The following is a 17,357-nucleotide window of genomic DNA, read 5'->3' as shown; positions in this document are numbered from 1 at the left end:
GGCCCCGCAGCCCCGCACCAGGCCCGGCCCAGAGCTGCAGTCGTTTATTGGGTCTCTTTCCAGATATAAAAGGGATGGGGGGAAGGAAACGGAACAAAACGGGGGAAAAAAGGAACCGGGCGGGAGAAAGGGAGACGGGGACAGACGTAGGGCATGGAGACAGGGGCAGGAGCCGCCGCCTGCTGTCGCAGCACCCTTCAGAACAGCTTCAAAACCTGCAGCAAAGTGCCGGAGCTCTGCCCAGAGCCCAGCTGCACCAAGGGGAGGCTGGGGCCCTCAGTCCTCTTCCTCCTCCTCCTCCTCCTCCAGGCGGCGGGCACGCTTCCGCCTCCCTGCAGGCTGGGGGTCGTCGTCGTCCTCTGAGCGGGGCGCAGCGGGGGCTGGTTCTGCCTCTGCGGGGGGGGAAGGGGTCAGGGACGGGGCTGAGCCCTGGGACAGGGCACGGATAGGGGCAGGGACACAGGTCCGGCTCCGGGGGGGGCATGACGGGGGAAGAAACCCCGCCAGGGGAGGCCAGAGGAGATGGGGACAGAGGGGCTGAACCCACCCGGGCTTCCACCATCCTCATCCTCGCTGTCGAGCTGGCGCCGCCTCTTGCTGCCCGACTGCAGGGGGACGGGGACGGGCTCCTCGCTGCAGCAGTGGGGACGTGGTCAGGGGAGCCCGATGGCCCCCAGCCCCGGGGGGGCGCTGGGAGAACCCAGGTGCCTGGTGCCCCCAACCCAGCACGCGAGACCCCGGCCTCACCTCTCTGAGTCCGATCCGAGCGGGGCCGGCAGCTGCTCCGCTGCTGGGTACACGAAGAGGGGCTCAGAGGCAGCTCCTGCACCCCCAGCCTGATCCCTGCGCCCCCCGGCCCAAATCCTCACCTGAAGCAGGAGCCTGGGGGTGCCTGGGTGGCGCCGGCAGCCCCTCAGGGTGCTGGGGGAGCCCCTCAGGGTCGGGGCTATGGTGGGCAAGGGAGGCGGCGGCGCGGCGCAGCTGCTGCAGGGTGAGGGTGGCGGGGATGCGCCAGAAGGACTCCTGGGGGGAGAAGGGAGACGCTGCAGGGCCGGGCCAGGCCTGGGGGGACAGGGCCGGGGCCGGGGACCTCACCTGCTCACTGGCAGGGGGACGGAGCCCCAGCTCCCGTAGCAGGGCTCGGAAGCGCCGGTCCTCCATGGCATCCTCGTTCTCCTCTGAGAGAGGCACCAGGGGCACGGGGAAGGACAGGCCTGGAGCAGGGGGAGCGCTGTCAGCCCGGCCCCGTGCCCCAGCCCCCGGCCCCGAGCCCTGACCCCGCTCACCCTCCTGCTCGCGGTCCCCGGCCGTCCTCCTCAGGCAGGTCTCCAGCCACCGCAGGGGCCCGGCCAGGCCTGGGGAGAGGGGGCGGCTCAGACAGGATCCGGCCCCTGCAGCCGAGCCCCAATGGGGGGCTTAAATCTGGGGGGGAGGGGGGGGGTCCAAAGCCCCTCACCCCCACCCACCTTCCTGATGCAGAAGATGCACCAGGCCCTGCCCGGCCCCTTCCTCGGGCACCCAGTGCTCCTCTAGGGGGTCGCTCTCTGCATCCTCCTCTTCTTCCTCCTCTTCCTCCTCGCTGTCCCCCTCCTCTGCTGAGCTGTCCTGGGCTGACACCGCCAGGGCGTCCGCCTCACCCTGCGGGGACCAGGGGGAGGTTGGGTGCCTGTGGTGGGGCAGCACCCTTGGGATGCCTCCCCCAGCCCTCCCCCAGCCCCCCCCGTACCAGCTCGGGGCCGCGGCCCTTCCTCCGGCGCTTCTTGTGCAGCTCCTTGCGCTCCGACACCAGCCCCAGTCCCAGCAGCTTCTCCACCACGCGGGCCCGCGACCGCCGCGCCGTCAGGTTCTTCATGATGTTCCCCAGGACGTCTGCGGGGAGGGGTCAGCGGGGGACCGGACCCCCTCGTCCCACCCCGGAGTCCCCGTCCTCGCTCACCATCCGAGCCCCTGAACTCCTCAAAGAGCCGCTCCAGCTCCTGCTCCTGCTCCTCCGTCCACAGCACGATGTGGGTGCCCTTCCTGGGGGGGGGGGGCACAGCCATGGGCGCTCGCCCCGGGCAGGGTGCTCCCCCGTCCCCGGGGGGGCCTGGCTCACCTCTGCTGCGGGAAGTCCTTGGCGCTGCTGGCCAGCCCCAGCCTCACCAAGTGCTTCACCACCTGCCTCCGCGTCCGCCCAGGCGCCGGCAGCTCGGCCAGGATGGCGGCGATGACGTCCTGGCCTGCGGGAAGGGAGAGGCTGCAGGGACGGAGCCCCCCCAGGGGGGGTCCCGCTGCCCCCCGACGCCCCCGTACCTTCCACCTCCTTGTACTTCCAGTACAGCTCCCGCAGCGCCTGCTCCTCCTGCGGGGTCCACGCAGGGGCCCTGCGCGCAGCAGCCCTGGGCGGAGGCGGAGGGGAGGGGAGGAGAGGTGAGGGAGGGCTGCGACCCCCTCCCCAGCCCCCCCCGTGCCGGCCCCGCTCACCCCTCTCCCTCCTGCAGGGAGCTGTAGCCCTCGGTCATCTCGCGGACGGCCGTGGGGTTCTTCCAGAAGAGCAGCTCCACGAAGGCCTTCTTGTTGGTGGCCGCCAGCGCGAAGAACTTGCCCAGGATGAACTTGGCCAGGGCCACCAGCTCCTGGAGTCGTCGGGGTGGGGGTGGGGGGGGGAAGAGAAGGGCTGTGGGGTGCCGGGGGGGCTGCAGAGGGCTGGGGGAGAGGGGTGGGGAGGGCAGGGCCCTGACCTGGTGGGCAGCAGCGCCGGGGTCGTTGAGGAGGCGGTGGAAGAGGGTGAAGAGGGAGAGCTGGAAGAGCAGGGCCTCCATGCGCAGGTCGCGGGCCAGGCGGTGCAGCAGGCGGGCGGCGCAGTGGTTGGTGCGGGCGCTGTTCTGGGCATAGCCCCGCAGCAGCAGCGCGCAGGCGCGGACCACGGGGGCGCAGGCGAACCTGGCCCCCCCCCCCCCCCAGCACTGGTGAGCGGGGCCGTGCTGGCTCCCCCTTTGCCCCCCCCTGCACCCCTCCCGGGGCCAGGCCCCCCTCACCGCTTGAGGTAGTCCATGAAGTTGAACTCCTTCTCCGCCACCTGCACCGTCTGCTCCTCCTCGTCCTCCTCCACCTCCTCTTCCTCGAGCTCCTCCGGCTCCTCGGCCTCAGGGGGCGCGTGCCCTGCGGGGGGAGTGGCTTTAAGGGCCCCGAGCGTCTCCAGCCCAGGACCCCGCTGCCTCGGGGGCAGGATTTGGCCATGGGACTCACGGGGCAGGGCAGCGAAGAAGATCTCCCGCAGCAGCTGGGTCTCCTCGGGCGGCCCCGCACCAGAGGGGCCGAACACGTCCCCTTCGGGCCACACTTCCCTGGGGGAGAGGGGCGCAGGCTGGCACCGGAGCCCCGTGCCCTGCCCAGGTGGGGGGGGTCTGGTGGGGGCCGGTACCTGGCGCAGCGGAGCAGCCGCAGGGCCTCAGGGGCCTGGGCACCCCGCAGGCAGCCCTGGATCCGCAGCAGAGCCTCCGCGCGCTGCTCCTCCACCGGCGTCTCCGAGGCAGCGTCGAAGGGCACCACGTCCTCGGGGAGGGGCACCTCGCCCTGGGGAGGGGACACGGCATCACCCTGTGCCCCCACGGCCACCCGGGGGTGGTGGCGGGGCCGGATCCTTCCCCTACCTGCAGGCAGGCCTGGAGCTGCGGGGCCAACCCTGCCCACAGCTCCTCCAGCTCGGCCGCGCTGGGTGGCTGCGGGGCGAGGGCTGCGGGCGCCCGCGGCTTCTTCTTCCTCCGCACGCGTTTGCTCTGGGGGGGGGGGGCGAGAGAGAGAAGTCAGGAGGGGCCACCCCCCGCTCCCCTGTCCCCCCCTGGCTGCAGCCTCAGCCCACCTGCACCACGAGCCCTGCGCGGCCGCGGCAGAAGTGCTCCAGCATGCGCAGGAAGAGGTGCGCCGTCTCCACCAGGTCCCGCAAGAAGGCGCGCGGCTGCTTGGTCTCGTCAAACTTGCGGAAAAGCGCGAGGAGGAGCTCGCGGTACTCCGTCAGGTAGAAGATGTTGTCTGGAGAATTTGGGGGGGGGGGATCAGCGGGTGCTGGGAGGGGGCGCAGCTGCTCCAGGGCCGGCCGGACAGACGGACTCACTCTTGATGACCTGGCTGCTGTCCCGCACCGCCGGCTCGGGGGAGCGGTCCATCTCCTGCACCGTCCGCAGCAGCTCCTGGTAGGCCTTCAGGGCCAGGTGCATCCTGAGGACGGGCAGTGTCAGGGCACAGCCCGCGGGGAGGGGTCCCGGCAGCGGGGAGGGGACGCGGCCCCCACCTGCGGGCCCAGGTCACCGCCTCCTTCTTGTCCATCAGCGCCATCTCGTAGTAGGTGGTGAGGTTCTGCTCGATGAAGTGGAAGGCGCGGACGCCCACCGTCTCCGACACCAGCTCGGGACGAAAGCCCCGGCTGCGGTTGAAGGCCATGAAGAAGGCGGTGGCCCACAGGTAGTAGGTCTCGTCGTGCTGCTGAGCCTTCTCCCGCAGCAGCTGGTCCTGGGGGCACAGGGGGGGCTCAGCGTGGGGCTGCCCCGGGCAGGGGCCGGGCCCCCCCCTGCCCTCACCTTGACCAGCAGCATCAGGCGGTTGTAGCAGCCCTCCAGAAAGTCCTGGCAGAAGTGGCAGAGGAAGAGCCGGACGTTGCGGGCAGAGCGCCGCGAGGGTCCGGGATCGGGGGGGGCCCAACGCCGCCGCGGCACCCGGCGCGGCTCCTTGCCCAGGTCGTGGCTGTAGCTCTGGAGCTGCGGGGACAAGAGGGGACAGCCTGACTCGTGTTCCCCCCCCCCCGGCACCTCCCGCTGCGTCCCCTGCTCCATGCTCACGTTGTGCAGCCCCTTGTGGAAGACGACGTCGTTGTCTCCGATGGCCTTCAGGCCCTGGATGACGTAGGAGCCGCGGAACCGGGAGTGCCTGGCGGGCACAGGATGAGCGCTGCCACCCCTGCGATGGGGTCCCAGCCCCCCCCGGCCCCCTCCTCACCTGGACGGGCGCTGCAGCGCTCGGGCCCTCTTCTCCGCCAGCTCCCGCTGCCGCAGGGTCTCCAGCTCCCGCGTGTCCTCCCCGCGCTCGGCGGCCGCCTGCCCCTGCCCCAGCGCTGCCAGCTGCTCCGGGCTCTGTGGCAGAGCCGTCAGCGCTGCCTGGGGGCTCTGGGGGGGGTCCCAGGTTCAGCCCAGCTCACCTGGTCACGGAACATGAGGGAAATGATCTCGAGGACGTGCAGGGCCCATTGCTGCTCGGACTGGGCGCTGGCCAGGAACTTGAGCAGGTCATCCATCCCGCTGATGTGCAGCGCCCACAGCACCCGGTCGTGCACGCTGGCATCGCCGTCCACATCCTGGGGGGTGGCCGAAGTTGGGGGGGGGGGGGCTCAGCACGTGGAACGCCAGGCCCTGGGGGGGAGCCACCGCAGCCCCCAACCCGGTACCTGCTTCTCCGTGGGGTCCGGGGGCACGTGCAGCACGTTGCGCACCAGCAGCAGGATCCGCTCGATCAGCAGCGTGTCCTCCTCCTGCCGCTGCTCCCAGTCCTGCAGCGGCACAGCCGTGAGGGCTCCTGGGGACCCCTGCGGCCCCCCCGGGGGCCCCCAGCCCAAGCACCGACCCCGCCGTGCCCAGGACTCACCAGCTGCAGCACATCGTAGAGCTTCTCGCTGAGCACCCCAAAAACTTTCTCACTGGCGAACGCCTGCAGAAAACCCTGCGTGAGCGCTGGGGGGGGGGTCTGGGCAGAGCCCCCCTTCCCCGGGGCTGCGCCGGGGGCCCCGTGCCCGGCGGGCTCACCTCCTTGTAGGCCTGGAGGTAGGACAGGACCTGCAGGAAGTGGTGCCGGGCGGTGGCGTCCGCCGGCACCTTGCCGAAGCAGAGCAGAGCCGGCTGCGTCAGGTTCACCGTCAGCCTGCGAGCGGATGGGGGGGGGGGGGGGGCGCGTGGGATTCCTGCTGCTCTCAGGGGAGGGGGCGCCGTGGCCCGGGGCGGCCCCGGGGGGGCTGCCGGTACCTGACGACGGCGTCGAAGAGCGCCTTGTCCTGCGGGTACTGCACCAGGAGGGGCAGGAGGTCGTTCTGCAGGATCTGGGCCGCCCCCAGCTGCTGCCGGACGTCCCGCGTCTCGTCCTCGTGCCGCAGGTACCGGATCAGGTCCTTGACGCTCTCTGCGGGGGACGGGGCCGTGAGACCCCGGCCGCCCCCGGCCCCGCCGCCCCCCGCCGCCCCCCGTACCCAGGCAGTCGGGCTCCCGGTGGTAGACGTCGCCCTCCAGGTAGCCCAGGGCGCTGCAGGTGGCCAGCAGCTCGCAGTTCATCATGTACCAGTCCATGCAGCGCGGCGCGGCACCGGGCACCGGGAGCCTTTGGCGAGACCCCGTCAGAGAGCCCCGGGGGCCACCCCCGGCTCGGCCGTCCCCGGTCCCGGGGCTCCGGGCGGGCTCGGGTCTCCCCTGGTGCCGGTGCCGATCCCGATCCCGGTGCCGGTGCTGGTCCTGATCCCGGTGCCGGTCCGGGTCCCGGTCCCGGTCCCGGTGCCGATCCCGGTCTCAATCCCGACCCCGGTGCTGATCCCGATCCCGGTGCCGGTCCCGGTCCCGCTCCAGGTGCTGATCCCGGTGCCGATCCCGGTGCCGGTGTCAAGCTCAATCCCGGCCCCGATCCCGATCCCGGTCCCGATCCCGGTCCCGATCCCGGCCCCGATCCCGATCCCGATCCCGATCCCGGTCCCGGTCCCGGTCCCCGCGCCCGGCCCCGCCGCCCCCGCGGCTCCGTTACACAACCGCCCCAGTTCCCGCGGTGCGAGCCCCGCCCCGCGGGCTTCAAAGGGAAACGCCTTCCCAAGCCGGCCGGTGGGCCCCAGCCTGCCCCGCCGCGAGTGGGGGCCACGTCAGCCCCTCCCTCGGTGGCAGCACCCGGGCGGTACGGAGCGGAGCGGAGCGGTGCGGGTCGCTACGGTGCGGTGTGGGGCCCAGCACCCCTACTGACACCCCGGTCCCGCAGCACCCTACGGGCAGCACCACAAGCGCGGCGTTGCCCTTTTAACAGAGGCCCCGCCCCTGGGCGGCCCCGCCCCCGAGGGCAGGGCATCCCCTGAGGCGCGGGAACGGCCAGGCTCCCGCCAGCCCCCGCGCGGTTGCCGTGGCGACGCGGGCCCGGCCCGGTCCCGGCGGTGCCGCGGTCCCCCCGCGCCCCAGTCCCCTGCGCATTGGTTCCCTTGCACCTTGGTTCCCCCCGGTTCCCCCGTGCCCCCCGGTGCCCCCCTCCGGTTCCCCGTTCTCTCCTCCCTCCCCCTCCCCGCGCCGGCCGAGAGCGGTTACCAAAATAAAGCGCAGGTTTAATTCACCGAACACAGAACTCCCGCCGCGGCGGGGCGGGGCGGGGCGGCCCCGGCCCGGTCCCGGCGAACCCGGCCGTACCGGGCCGCTCGGTCCCGGTCCCGGTCCCGGTGGCCGCCGCCGCCCGCCCGCTGCGCCGCACACACACGCACGCACCACACGCACCGCGGCGGCCCCGTCACTGCAAAGGCGCGGGCGGGCGCTGGGACCCGGTACCGGCGCCCCCCCGGGGCCCGGCCTACAGCCCCTGCGTCTTCAGCTCCAGCGGCTCGGCGGGCGGCTCGGGCGGCGGCTCGGCGGCGGGCGGCTCTCCCTTGAGGACGGCCAGGCGCTCGGCCAGGCTGCGCGGCCGCGGGCACAGCGCGAAGTCGTAGAGCAGCGCGGCCACCGCGGCGCCCAGCAGCGGGCCGGCCCAGTACACCTGCGGGGGGGCGGCGTGGGAGCGGGCCCGGCCCCCCCCCGTGCCCCCCCCGAGGTCCCCCCCCCCGGGCTCCGGTGCCGGCCCCGGGACGCCCACCCGGGGGCAGCAGGGCTGGGGGCTCCCCGTGCCCTGTCCCCGTGTCCTAAGCACGGGGCGAGGGGGGGGCCGGGACCTGCCCAGCGGGGGGGTCTCCGGTAGCCCCCTCCGCTCAGAGCGGGGTGCTGCGGGGGTCACCGGGCCGGGGCAGGGACCCCCCTGCACTTACCCAGTGGTTGGTGAAGTTGCGGGTGATGACGGCGGGGGCGAAGGACCGTGCGGGGTTCATGCCGGCGCCCGTGTAGTGGATCTGGGGGGGGGGGGAAGGAGGGGGCGGTGGGGGGCTGGCCGGCTCCCCCCCCACCCCCACCCCGCGGTGACGCCGCCGGGGTCCCCGGGTGTACGGTGAGGGTAACGGGGAGGTCCCCGCCCTTACCCCGAAGAGGTGGCCGAGGGCGAGGGAGAAGCCGACGGGCAGCGCGGCCGAGCCCGGGCGCCCGTCGTGGCGGTCGTCGAAGCTGGCGAAGACGCAGAGGATGAACTGGGCGGTCAGCAGCAGCTCCACCACCGTGCCCTGGCCCGGGCCCACGCTGGGGTGCAGCTGCGGGGGAGAGGGGCTCAGCGCCCGCCGGCACCCGGAGCTGCTCCCGCATCCCTGCTGGCTCCGGGGACCCCCTCCCGGCGTCCCCCAACCTGCTGCTCACCCCCGAGCCCCTCCCGGTGCCCAGTGCCCATCAACCCCCCCCCCCGCCATCCCAGACCCCCCAGCACCCCAAACCTCCCCAGTCTCCCGTTACCCCCAGCCCCACAGTACCCCAAACACCCCCGGGGTCCCCGTTCCCTCGCCCCCAGCCCCAAACCCCCAGCACCCCCGGACCCCTCCGCCCTCTCCCTGCCCCGCTCACCGCGCTGAGGCCGAGGGTGCCGCGCACGGGGGCCGGTGTCACCCCATAGAGGACGCCGGCCCCGGCCAGGGCGCCCAGCAGCTGGGCCAGGAGGTAGCCCAGGGCGCGGGGCAGGGAGAGCTGCGAGGCCAGCAGGAAGGCCAGCGTGATGGCCGGGTTGAGGTGCCCCCCGCTGACGTGCCCCAGCGCCTGCACCAGGGTGGCCTGCGCCAGCCCGAAGGCCAGGGCGGCCCCCAGGACGCCGTGGGGGCCCGGGGCCCAGCGCAGCGAGGCCCCCAGCCCCAGCAGGGCGTAGAGGAGGCTGCCCAGGAACTCGGCCAGGACGGCCCTCCAGAAGGAGGACGAGCGCAGCTCCCGCATGGCCTGGCCCCGCTGCCCGCCGCGGCCCCGCTCCCCTCTCGGGGGCCGCCCGCACCCACCTTTATACGCCCCCCCCAGCCGGCCCCGGGGGGTGGGACCCCACCGCCGCCACCCCCCCTTAACCAGTTCGCTGCCCGGGATGGGGGGGGGTGGGTGAGGGGCTGTGCGGGACCCCAGTGCCCCCCTGGGGCAGCCCCACGCCCCCAGGAGAGCAGGGAGCCCCCCAGAGCTGCCCACCCCCCATCCCTGGGGCTGCTGTCCTGGGGGGCTGGCTCTGACCCACAGGTGCCCTCTGTGGGTCCTGGGGTCAACACCAGGCTTGAGGGGGTGGGGGGCAGCACCGAGACCACCCCCCCCCCCCAGCCAGGTTTTGGGTGACACTGTAGGGGGGCAGTGCTGGGAGCCAGCCCACCCCGGCCCCACATCCTGGGGGCTGGGGGTGCCCCCGGTTCAGCCCCACATCCCGGGGGCTGCGGGTGCCCCCCCCGGGGGGCCGTGGTGGCCCCCCCCCGCCCCGCCGCCGGTTTATTCAGCCTGGCTTAGCGGGCGCTAAGCCCCCGGCCAGGGGGGATTAGGGCCGGGCCCGGCCATTGGCGCCCGCAGGAATCTGCCGGGGCTGCAGAGGCTGCGACAAAAGGCTTTGCTGCGCTCAGCGCCCGGCACGGGACGGGAGCAGCCCCTGGCCCCCACCGTGGGGCCGCTGGGGGTGGGCACGGCTGGGGGGATGAAGGGAGGGCCCCCCCCAGCGACCCCCCGCACCCCCACCAGGACCCCCCCTAGCCCCCCAGCACCACTCTGCACCCAGCTCTGCCCCAAAGCTGCCTTTAATCCCCATGGGGAAGAAGAAGGTTGGGGGGGGGAGAAGAAGGTTGGGGGGGGGTGCAAGGAGCACCCCCCCCCCCCCCCCCGCAGTCCCCCCCTTCTGCTGGGGGCACCGGGCACCCCGTCCCCGTGCCGCAGGGGCTCAGGCTGTGTCCCGGCCCTGCTCGGCTGGGGGGGGACCCCTGGAGGGGGCGGTGGGGGGCGAGGAGGGGGACGGGCTGGTGGCCTCCACCAGTGCCACGTCCCGGCAGGCGAGGCAGGCGCCCAGCTTCTCCCGCGAGGCACTGGGGGCGAAGACGAATTCGTAGGAGAAGCCAGCCAGCACCGCACCCAGCACCGGGCCCAGCCAGTACACCTGGGGAGGCCGGGTCAGGGGGCACCCGATTTGGGGGGGGACGTGCTCAGGGGCTGCCGGGGGGATGTGGGGGTCTGGGGGTGCCCCAGGAAGGGGGGACGTGGGAGGAGGGGTACCCTAAGGGTGCCAGGGGATGCTGGGGCACAGCACTAGGGACAGGGACAATGGGGCAGGGGGGGGACACCAGTGACGGAGGCTGACTGGAGGGACCTGCTCTAGGGGTGAGGGCCCGGGGGGGGGTCACACGTTTGGGATGGGGACACCAGGAGGGCCCTACCCCAAGGCTGGGGACAGGGGGGGACCCGTCCTGTGGTGGGGGCACCAGGAGGACCCAAGCTGGGGGCGCAGCTGAGGGTAAGAGAAGAGCTCCCTGTCCCGGGGGGAGGATGGGATGGGGCAGTTCCACGCTGCAGCCAGGGGCACCCAACCCACAGCGGTGTCTTGAGGAAGGGGGGACGGGGCACGACACCCAGGGGTGCCACCGACTCACCCAGTGGTCGTCCCAGATGCCGGTGACGACGGCGGGCCCCAGCGAGCGGGCTGGGTTCATGCTGCCCCCCGAGAACGGCCCCTGGGGGCAGGGGGTCAGGGCCGGGCAGGGGGCCGGGAGCCCCACGGCCGGGGTGGGGGCACACGGGGGGGGTCCTTACCGCAGCCAGGGCGCCGGCAGCCACAGCGCTGCCCAGGGCCAGCCCGGTGGGGCCGGCTGCCCGATCGGCGGTGGCGAAGGCGGCGAGCGCCAGCTGGAAGGTGGCGAAGGTCTCCCAGCCCCACGCCTGCCCTGCCGTCCCTGCCGCGCTCACCTGCGGCCACAGCCCGGCCTCAGCGCCTGCCGGCACCGGGACGGGGACACGCACGGGGACGGGGGGGCGCTCACCCTGGTGACCAGGCTGGCATCGTCCGCAGCGCCGAGCGCGCGGGCGGCGGAGGCCAGCACGGCCCCGGCGCACTGGGCCAGGAGCCCGGCGGCCCCGCGCAGGGCGCTCAGCTTGCGGGGGTGCAGAGCAGCGCCAGCGTCAGCGCCGGGTTGGCCTGGGGCGCCCCGAGGGCGCAGGCCAGCGCCGCGGCCGCCAGGCCCCCCCCCAGCGCTGGGGCCAGGGGGCCGGGGGCCGCCGAGGCGCCCAGCACCACCCCCACGAAGATGAGCGTCGCCATCGCCTCCGCCAGCACGGCCCGCCAGAAGCAGCCGCTGCGCAGCTCCTGGGGGTGCAGGGCGCCGCGGTGCCATGGAGAGGGGTGTGAGGCAACGGGGCGCCATGGTGACGGGGCGCCATGGCCATGGGGGACGTTGGTGATGGGGCGCCATGGTGACGGGGGACCTTGGTGACTGGGCACCATAGTGACAGGGTGCCTCGGTGACAGGGGACCTTGGTGATAGGGTGCCATGGTGATGGGGAACCTTGGTGACTGGTTGCCATGGTGAAGGTGTGCCATGGTGACAGGGGACCTTGGTGATGGGGTGCCATGGCAACGGTGTTGTCATGGCGATGGGGGACCTTGGTGACTGGGCACCATGGCGATGGGGTGCCATGGCAACAGGGGGACCTTGGTGACGGGGGACCTTGGTGACTAGTTGCCATGGCGATGGTGTACCATGGTGATGGGGGACCCTGGTGACTGGGTGCCACGGTGACCAGGTACCACGGTGACGGGGTGCCTTAGCAACGTGGTGCCGAAGTGATGGGGTGCCATGGCAACGGGATGCCTCAGCAGCTGGGAGCCGTGGTGACGGGGGGGGGGGTCCCTGGCATTAGGGCACATTGGCAACTGGGTCGCCATGGCAACCGGGGCAGCCCCAGCAGGAGGGGGGGTGCCATGGCAACTGTGGGGGTGCTGAGGTAGGGTCAGGGTCAGGGCCGTGGCTGGGGGCACACGGGGACCCCCACGATGGGGTTAGGGGCTGAGACCTCAGACCGGAGGGGTTGTGGGGCACGGCAGGGGCTGCCCACCCCCACCCCGGGACCCCCACAGTCAGGGCTTGGGGGCAGGTGGGGGGCCGAGGGGTACCGGGGCCTTACCTCCCTGATGGCCATGGCGCAGCTGCGGGGCCGAGGTGAGCGCAGAGGATGCCCAAGGCGGGGGCACCTCCCACCCCCCTCTTCCCACCAACCCCCCGGATTTAGGCGGGGGGAAGGCCCCACACTCGCACAGGGCATCGCCGGAGCACAGGAGGGGGGCTGCCCGTGGGGCACAGCCATGGGGAGGGGGGGGGTGCTGCAGGGGTCCTGGGCTGGGGCTCGGGCACCCCAAGGTGCTCTGGGTGCCATGGCAACAAGCTGGGGCACTTTGGGGGGTTGCCACGACGACCAGCGCGCCATCCCCAAGGGAGAGATGAAAGGCAGGGATGAAAGGAGATGGGGGGGGGAGTGTTTATGGGGGGGGGCAGCCCCTGGCCGTAAATGGGGCCGGCCCCCACTCACACAGCAGCACCAGGAGGGTGCTGGGGACCCCCCCAGCTGCGCCCCTGTGCTGGGGGGGCAGCAGGAAAGGATCGGTGCTGGTGGCTGGGGGGGGGGGGGTGTCGGCAGCCTGTGCCCGCCGCTGCCCCCCAGCCCCTGCTGCCCGCGGGGGGGGGGGGGCCGGGCCCTACGTCCCTGCCAGCTCAGCAGCCCGACCCGCACGTGGCGTGAGTCAGCGGGGTCGGTGCCCGGGGGCCTGGCTCAGCACGCCAGGCCGGCCTGAAAGAGCCAGAACATTCCCTGCACAAAGGGGCGGGACGGACGGACGGGCGGACGGACGTGCGGCGGGCGCCGTGCGCGGCCCCTGGGAGCTGGGGGGGCTGGGGGGGGGGGGGCGCCCCGCCACCATCACCCCTATTGCCCCCACGGTGCCATTGCAGCCCCTCCATGGGCACAGGCCCTGTGGGGAAGGGCCCCGCGGCCTGCCCTGCCCCCCCCGACCTCACAAAAGCCCCCCAAGACCCCCCCCGGGCTTCCTGCCCCCCCCCCGTGCTGCCCCCAGGAGCCCCCGGCCCCCCCCTCGCCCTTTGGGGAGGGGAGGGGGAGGGGTAAGGAGAGGTGCCAAAATGGCGGCCCCCTGCCCGCCTTCAGGCGCGGGGCGGGGCCTGTCCGCCGTCACGTGCCGGGGGAGGGCGGCGCCAAGATGGCGGGCGCGAGGGATCCGTGGGGGGGGGGGGGGCGGGGCACGTGACCGGCGCCTCCAAAATGGCCGCGCCCATGGTGCGGCGCGACCCGCCCCGCCGAGGCGTAATGGCGGCGGCGAGCGGGCGGGGCTCGGCCGCCTTAAAGGGGCCGCGCGCCCCAAACGGGCTCGCCCCAAAACCCTCCGCAGCGGGGGAGCCCCGCACGGGCCCCGGGGGGGTTCCGAGCCCCGCTGGTAGCCCCCGAGCCCCGCGTTTAGCCCCGGTGAAGGCGCGGGGGGGGGTGGGTTGGAGGAGGGGAGGCCGCCCGGTGGGCGCTAGGACCCGGCCGCCGGGGCCCGCCCCGGATCCCGCGTGACGCCAGGCGGAGCCGCCCGCCCCCGCCGCGCGCTCGGGGATGCTGCTCTCGGTGCCGCCGCGCCCCGGCCTGGCCGCGTTCGCCTGCAGCAAGGGGGGCAAAAAGGTAAAAAAAAAAAAAAAAAAAAGAAACGGGGGGGCAAAACCCTGCCCCCCACCTCCCCCGGGGGGCCGGGGGGAAGGAAACCGGGGGGGGGTTACCCGCACTTACCGGGGCGTTCCCCCCCCACCCTCCCCCCGGTTCCCAGCAGCCCTATGCGCCGCCGCCGCCAGCCATGCCCCCCCCCCAGCCCCAGCCCCTCCGGGGGGGCGGGCGAGCAGCTGAGCAAGACGAACCTGTACATCCGCGGGCTGCACCCCGGCACCACCGACCAGGACCTGGTGAAGCTGTGCCAGCCGTGAGTGGGGCCGGGCAGGCAGCGGGTGTGTGCTTCTGGGGGCGGGGGGGGGGCACACGAGCACCGGGGGGCGCTGCAGGTGGTGACCCCCCCCCCCCAACATTTCCCCCGCAGTTACGGGAAGATCGTCTCCACCAAAGCCATCCTGGATAAGACGACCAATAAGTGCAAAGGTTTGGGGGGGGGGAGAGGGCTTTTGGGATCCCCCCCCTTTTGCTTTTGGGTGTTCCCCCAACTGCATGTCTGTGCCCCCCCCCCCACCCCCCCGAAACCTTCAGGCTATGGCTTCGTCGACTTCGACAGCCCCACGGCGGCCCAGAAGGCGGTGACAGCGCTCAAGGCCAGCGGGGTGCAGGCGCAGATGGCCAAGGTATGGGGTCCCGGAGCCCCCCTCCCCACTGCCCCCCCCCCCCCACCCCATCCCGAGGTCATACCGGTCCCATCTGGCCCCCCTGACCCCCCCCCCCCGCCCCCCCAACACAGCAACAGGAGCAGGACCCCACCAACCTCTACATCTCCAACTTGCCGCTGGGGGTGGACGAGCAGGAGCTGGAGGCGCTGCTGAAGCCCTTCGGGCAGGTGGTCTCGACCCGCATCCTGCGGGACCCCCACGGGGCCAGCCGCGGCGTCGGCTTTGCACGGTACGGGGCTGCGGTAGGGGTGGGGGGTACCCAGAACAAGGCGGGGGGGGGGGGGGGGGCTGCACGGGCCCCGGGACACCCAGGAGGGCCCCGAGTGCTGCCCCCCCTGCCCCAGCCACGCTCCCCCACCAGGATGGAGTCCACGGAGAAGTGCGAGGCCGTCATCACCCACTTCAACGGGAAGTACATCAAAACGCCCCCGGGGGTGCCAGGTAGGCTGGGGGGGGGCAGACAGGGGCCCGAGGCGGCCGGGGGCTGGGTGGTGACGCCGTGACGCTGATGGCCTGCCCCCGCAGCCCCCCCGGACCCGCTGCTCTGCAAGTTCGCGGACGGGGGGCAGAAGAAGCGGCAGAGCCAGGGCAAGTTTGTGCCCAACGGGAGAGCCTGGGCCCGGGATGGCGATGCGGTGAGCTGGGGGTTAGGGGGCAGCAGGAGGGGTGGGGGGCAGTTTGGGGTCAGAAGGGGGACACGGTAAGGGGGTCCCCGCCGGGAGGCAGACCCCCCTCGGGAGCGAAGGGCCCATGGGGCAGCTCCAAGCCTTCTGCGTTCCCCCAGGGGCACCGTGACCTTGGCCTACGACCCCACGACGGCACTGCAGAACGGGTGGGTGCCCCGTGGCGCCGGTGGGAGGGGGGGCTGCTGGCTGCACGCCCCCCGCCCCCCGCCAACCCCCACCGTGCTCCGCAGCTTCTACCCTGCACCCTACGGCCTGGCCCCCACCAGGATGATCGCGCCCACCGCCCTGGCCCCCTACCTGCCTTCACCCGTCTCCTCCTACCAGGTACGTGGGGACAGCGCAGGGGGGGCCCTGCGGGACCGGGGGTGTCCCCACGGGGCTGGGGGGGGTCCCTGTGGGGCCGGACCCCCCGGGGTCGCAGGCCCCGGCCCCCTCCCACCGGCTGCTCCGCAGGTGCACAGCCCCGCCTGGATGCCCCCGTCCTACCTCGTGCAGCCCACGGTGAGCCCGGGCAGGAAGTGGGGGGGGGGGGGGGGGGGGGGGGGTGCCCTCGGGAGGTCACCGCCCGCACCTGCCCGAGGGCACGCCCGAGGCGGAGCCCCGCCCACTTTGCCCGGAGCCCCGCCCCCCTGTGCTCGAGGCCCCGCCCCCTTTGCCCGGAGCCCCGCCCCCTGTGCTCGAGGCCCCGCCCCCTTTGCCCGGAGCCCCGCCCCCCTGTGCTCAAGGCCCCGCCCACTTTGCCCAGAGCCCCGCCCCCCGTGCTCAAGGCCCCGCCCACTTTACCAGAGCCCCGCCCCCTGTGCTCAATGCCCCGCCCACTTTACCCAGAGCCCCCGCCCCCTGTGCTCAATGCCCCGCCCACTTTACCCAGAGCCCTGCCCCCTGTGCTCAAGGCCCCGCCCACACCCATGCCCCGCCCACCCTGCCCGTGACCACGCCCACACGATTGGCCACGCCCCCTGCCCCTCCCTGTGCCCCCCCCCCCCTCCCCAGCTCCCCGCATCCCCCCTGCCCCACGTGCCCCCCCCCACGCCCCCCCCCCCGGTCCCCCCCCGCTGACGGAGCCGTGCAGGGCGCGGTGCTGGCCCCCGCCGTGGACCACGCCGTCCCCCTCCAGCCCTCCGTGGTGGCCCCCCTGGCCCAGCAGCTCGGCCACCTCTCGCTGGGCAGCACGGGCACGGTAAGGACCCCCCCCCCCCGCCCCCCCCCCACGTTGTGCCCCCCCCCCCCCAACACCCCCCGACACCCCCATTTCTCCCCCCCCCCCCCCCCCCAGTACGTGCCTGCCACCGCCCTGCCTGGAGCCTTCCTCCCGCCGTACCCCCCGGTGCCGCCCCGCCCATCCCCGCTGGAGGTAAGTGCTGGCGTGGGGGGGGGGGGCACGGTGGGGCGGGGGGGGGTCTCGTGGCCGGGGGGGGGGTCCCGGCCCGGTCCCCACCGCCCCCTCCCCCACAGGACGGCGGCGCTGCCCCGAGCCACGGCCACGGCCCCGTCGAGTCGCCCTCTGAGCCCAGCGCCTTCCCCTACCCCTACCCCAAGTAGCAGTGGGATTGGGGGGGGGGGGGGGGGAGGGAGGGGGCGGCAGCACTGAGGGACCCCCCCCCCCCTCCACTGCTGCCCCCCCCCCTCGCCCCCCCCCCGGGGATGGAGCCCACCCGCCGCAGCGCTGCCACCCCGCCGGCGACGTCGCCCCTTCCTCTGCAAGGGGGGGGGGGGGGCTGAAAGGAGGGGCCCTGGGCCGGGGGGGGGCGGGGGGTGGGGGCCCGCGTCTCGCCCCCCCCCCCTTGGAAGGGCTTTTTTTCCTCCTGCGTTTTCTAAAAAAGGAAAAAAAAAAAAAATGGTAAAAAAAAAAAAAAAGACAAACAGGACCCCCCCCGGGGGGGGGGGGCAGGGGCTCCCAGCTGCAGCAGCCCTGCCCCCCCCCCCCCCCCCACCTTGTGCTTCCACGGCCCGCAGCCCCCCGCCAGGCCCCCCCCCCCACCCCGTGCCTTCTGCTGCCCGGTCATTGCCCCTGGCTTGGAGGGGGGGGGGGCAGTGACAGACCCTCCCCCCCCCCCGCCCCCCCGATAGGGTCCGGCTCCCCGGGCCCCAGCCCCCCAGCAGGCCGGGGGTGCTGCCCCCCCCCCCCACCCCCCCCCCCCCGCAGCCATTTCTGTCCCGGGGGGGGCCTGGGGCTGTGCATGTCTCCCCCCGCC

General features: G+C 73.9%; 4 protein-coding genes across 6 annotated transcripts; 1 reads left to right on the top strand and 3 right to left on the bottom strand.

The window, feature by feature from the left end:
* Positions 1–28: 28 nt before the first annotated feature.
* TIMELESS (timeless circadian regulator) lies at positions 29–6,586 on the bottom strand. Of its 2 annotated transcripts, none has more exons than XM_080570899.1 (29): positions 6,209–6,586; positions 5,988–6,141; positions 5,772–5,886; positions 5,614–5,676; positions 5,417–5,518; positions 5,171–5,326; positions 4,972–5,105; positions 4,815–4,902; positions 4,557–4,733; positions 4,271–4,488; positions 4,094–4,197; positions 3,842–4,011; positions 3,633–3,758; positions 3,404–3,555; positions 3,229–3,326; positions 3,018–3,141; positions 2,721–2,922; positions 2,464–2,615; positions 2,293–2,378; positions 2,096–2,219; positions 1,937–2,019; positions 1,727–1,869; positions 1,467–1,638; positions 1,287–1,355; positions 1,096–1,214; positions 870–1,023; positions 748–790; positions 548–633; positions 29–392 (listed from the first exon to the last, which is right to left on the bottom strand). In XM_080570899.1, exons 1-29 carry the CDS (start codon positions 6,303–6,305, stop codon positions 277–279), a joined length of 3,627 nt encoding a protein of 1,208 aa, XP_080427025.1. In that variant the 5' UTR covers positions 6,306–6,586; the 3' UTR covers positions 29–276. The 2 variants fall into 2 exon arrangements, with proteins under 2 accessions (XP_080427025.1, XP_080427026.1); XM_080570900.1 differs by having other exon boundaries at positions 748–787.
* Positions 6,587–7,288: 702 nt separating this feature from the next.
* LOC308184142 (lens fiber major intrinsic protein) lies at positions 7,289–9,776 on the bottom strand. 2 transcript variants are annotated; one of them, XM_080570956.1, is made up of 4 exons: positions 8,673–9,776; positions 8,204–8,285; positions 7,997–8,077; positions 7,289–7,731 (listed from the first exon to the last, which is right to left on the bottom strand). In XM_080570956.1, exons 1-4 carry the CDS (start codon positions 9,030–9,032, stop codon positions 7,310–7,312), a joined length of 945 nt encoding a protein of 314 aa, XP_080427082.1. In that variant the 5' UTR covers positions 9,033–9,776; the 3' UTR covers positions 7,289–7,309. The 2 variants fall into 2 exon arrangements, with proteins under 2 accessions (XP_080427082.1, XP_080427083.1); XM_080570957.1 differs by having other exon boundaries at positions 7,403–7,731; positions 8,204–8,368.
* A 33-nt stretch (positions 9,777–9,809) lies between these two features.
* On the bottom strand, positions 9,810–11,665 carry LOC308184139 (uncharacterized protein). Its single transcript, XM_080570952.1, is given in 5 exon segments — positions 9,810–10,209; positions 10,700–10,780; positions 10,860–11,012; positions 11,087–11,203; positions 11,206–11,665. Coding segments are annotated over 5 exon segments (1,002 nt in total). The 5' UTR covers positions 11,644–11,665; the 3' UTR covers positions 9,810–9,996.
* Positions 11,666–13,168: 1,503 nt separating this feature from the next.
* RBMS2 (RNA binding motif single stranded interacting protein 2) lies at positions 13,169–16,790 on the top strand. Its single transcript, XM_080570978.1, is given in 14 exon segments — positions 13,169–13,772; positions 13,915–13,932; positions 13,934–14,064; positions 14,179–14,237; positions 14,343–14,434; positions 14,548–14,705; positions 14,838–14,917; positions 15,002–15,112; positions 15,263–15,308; positions 15,393–15,486; positions 15,616–15,663; positions 16,235–16,342; positions 16,439–16,516; positions 16,618–16,790. Coding segments are annotated over 14 exon segments (1,176 nt in total). The 5' UTR covers positions 13,169–13,706; the 3' UTR covers positions 16,705–16,790.
* Positions 16,791–17,357: the final 567 nt, after the last annotated feature.

Source organism: Anser brachyrhynchus (genome assembly GCF_964034855.1).
Source record: "Anser brachyrhynchus genome assembly, chromosome: 29".
Taxonomy (NCBI): domain Eukaryota; kingdom Metazoa; phylum Chordata; class Aves; order Anseriformes; family Anatidae; genus Anser; species Anser brachyrhynchus.
This window is presented reverse-complemented; position numbering and strand designations above follow the sequence as displayed.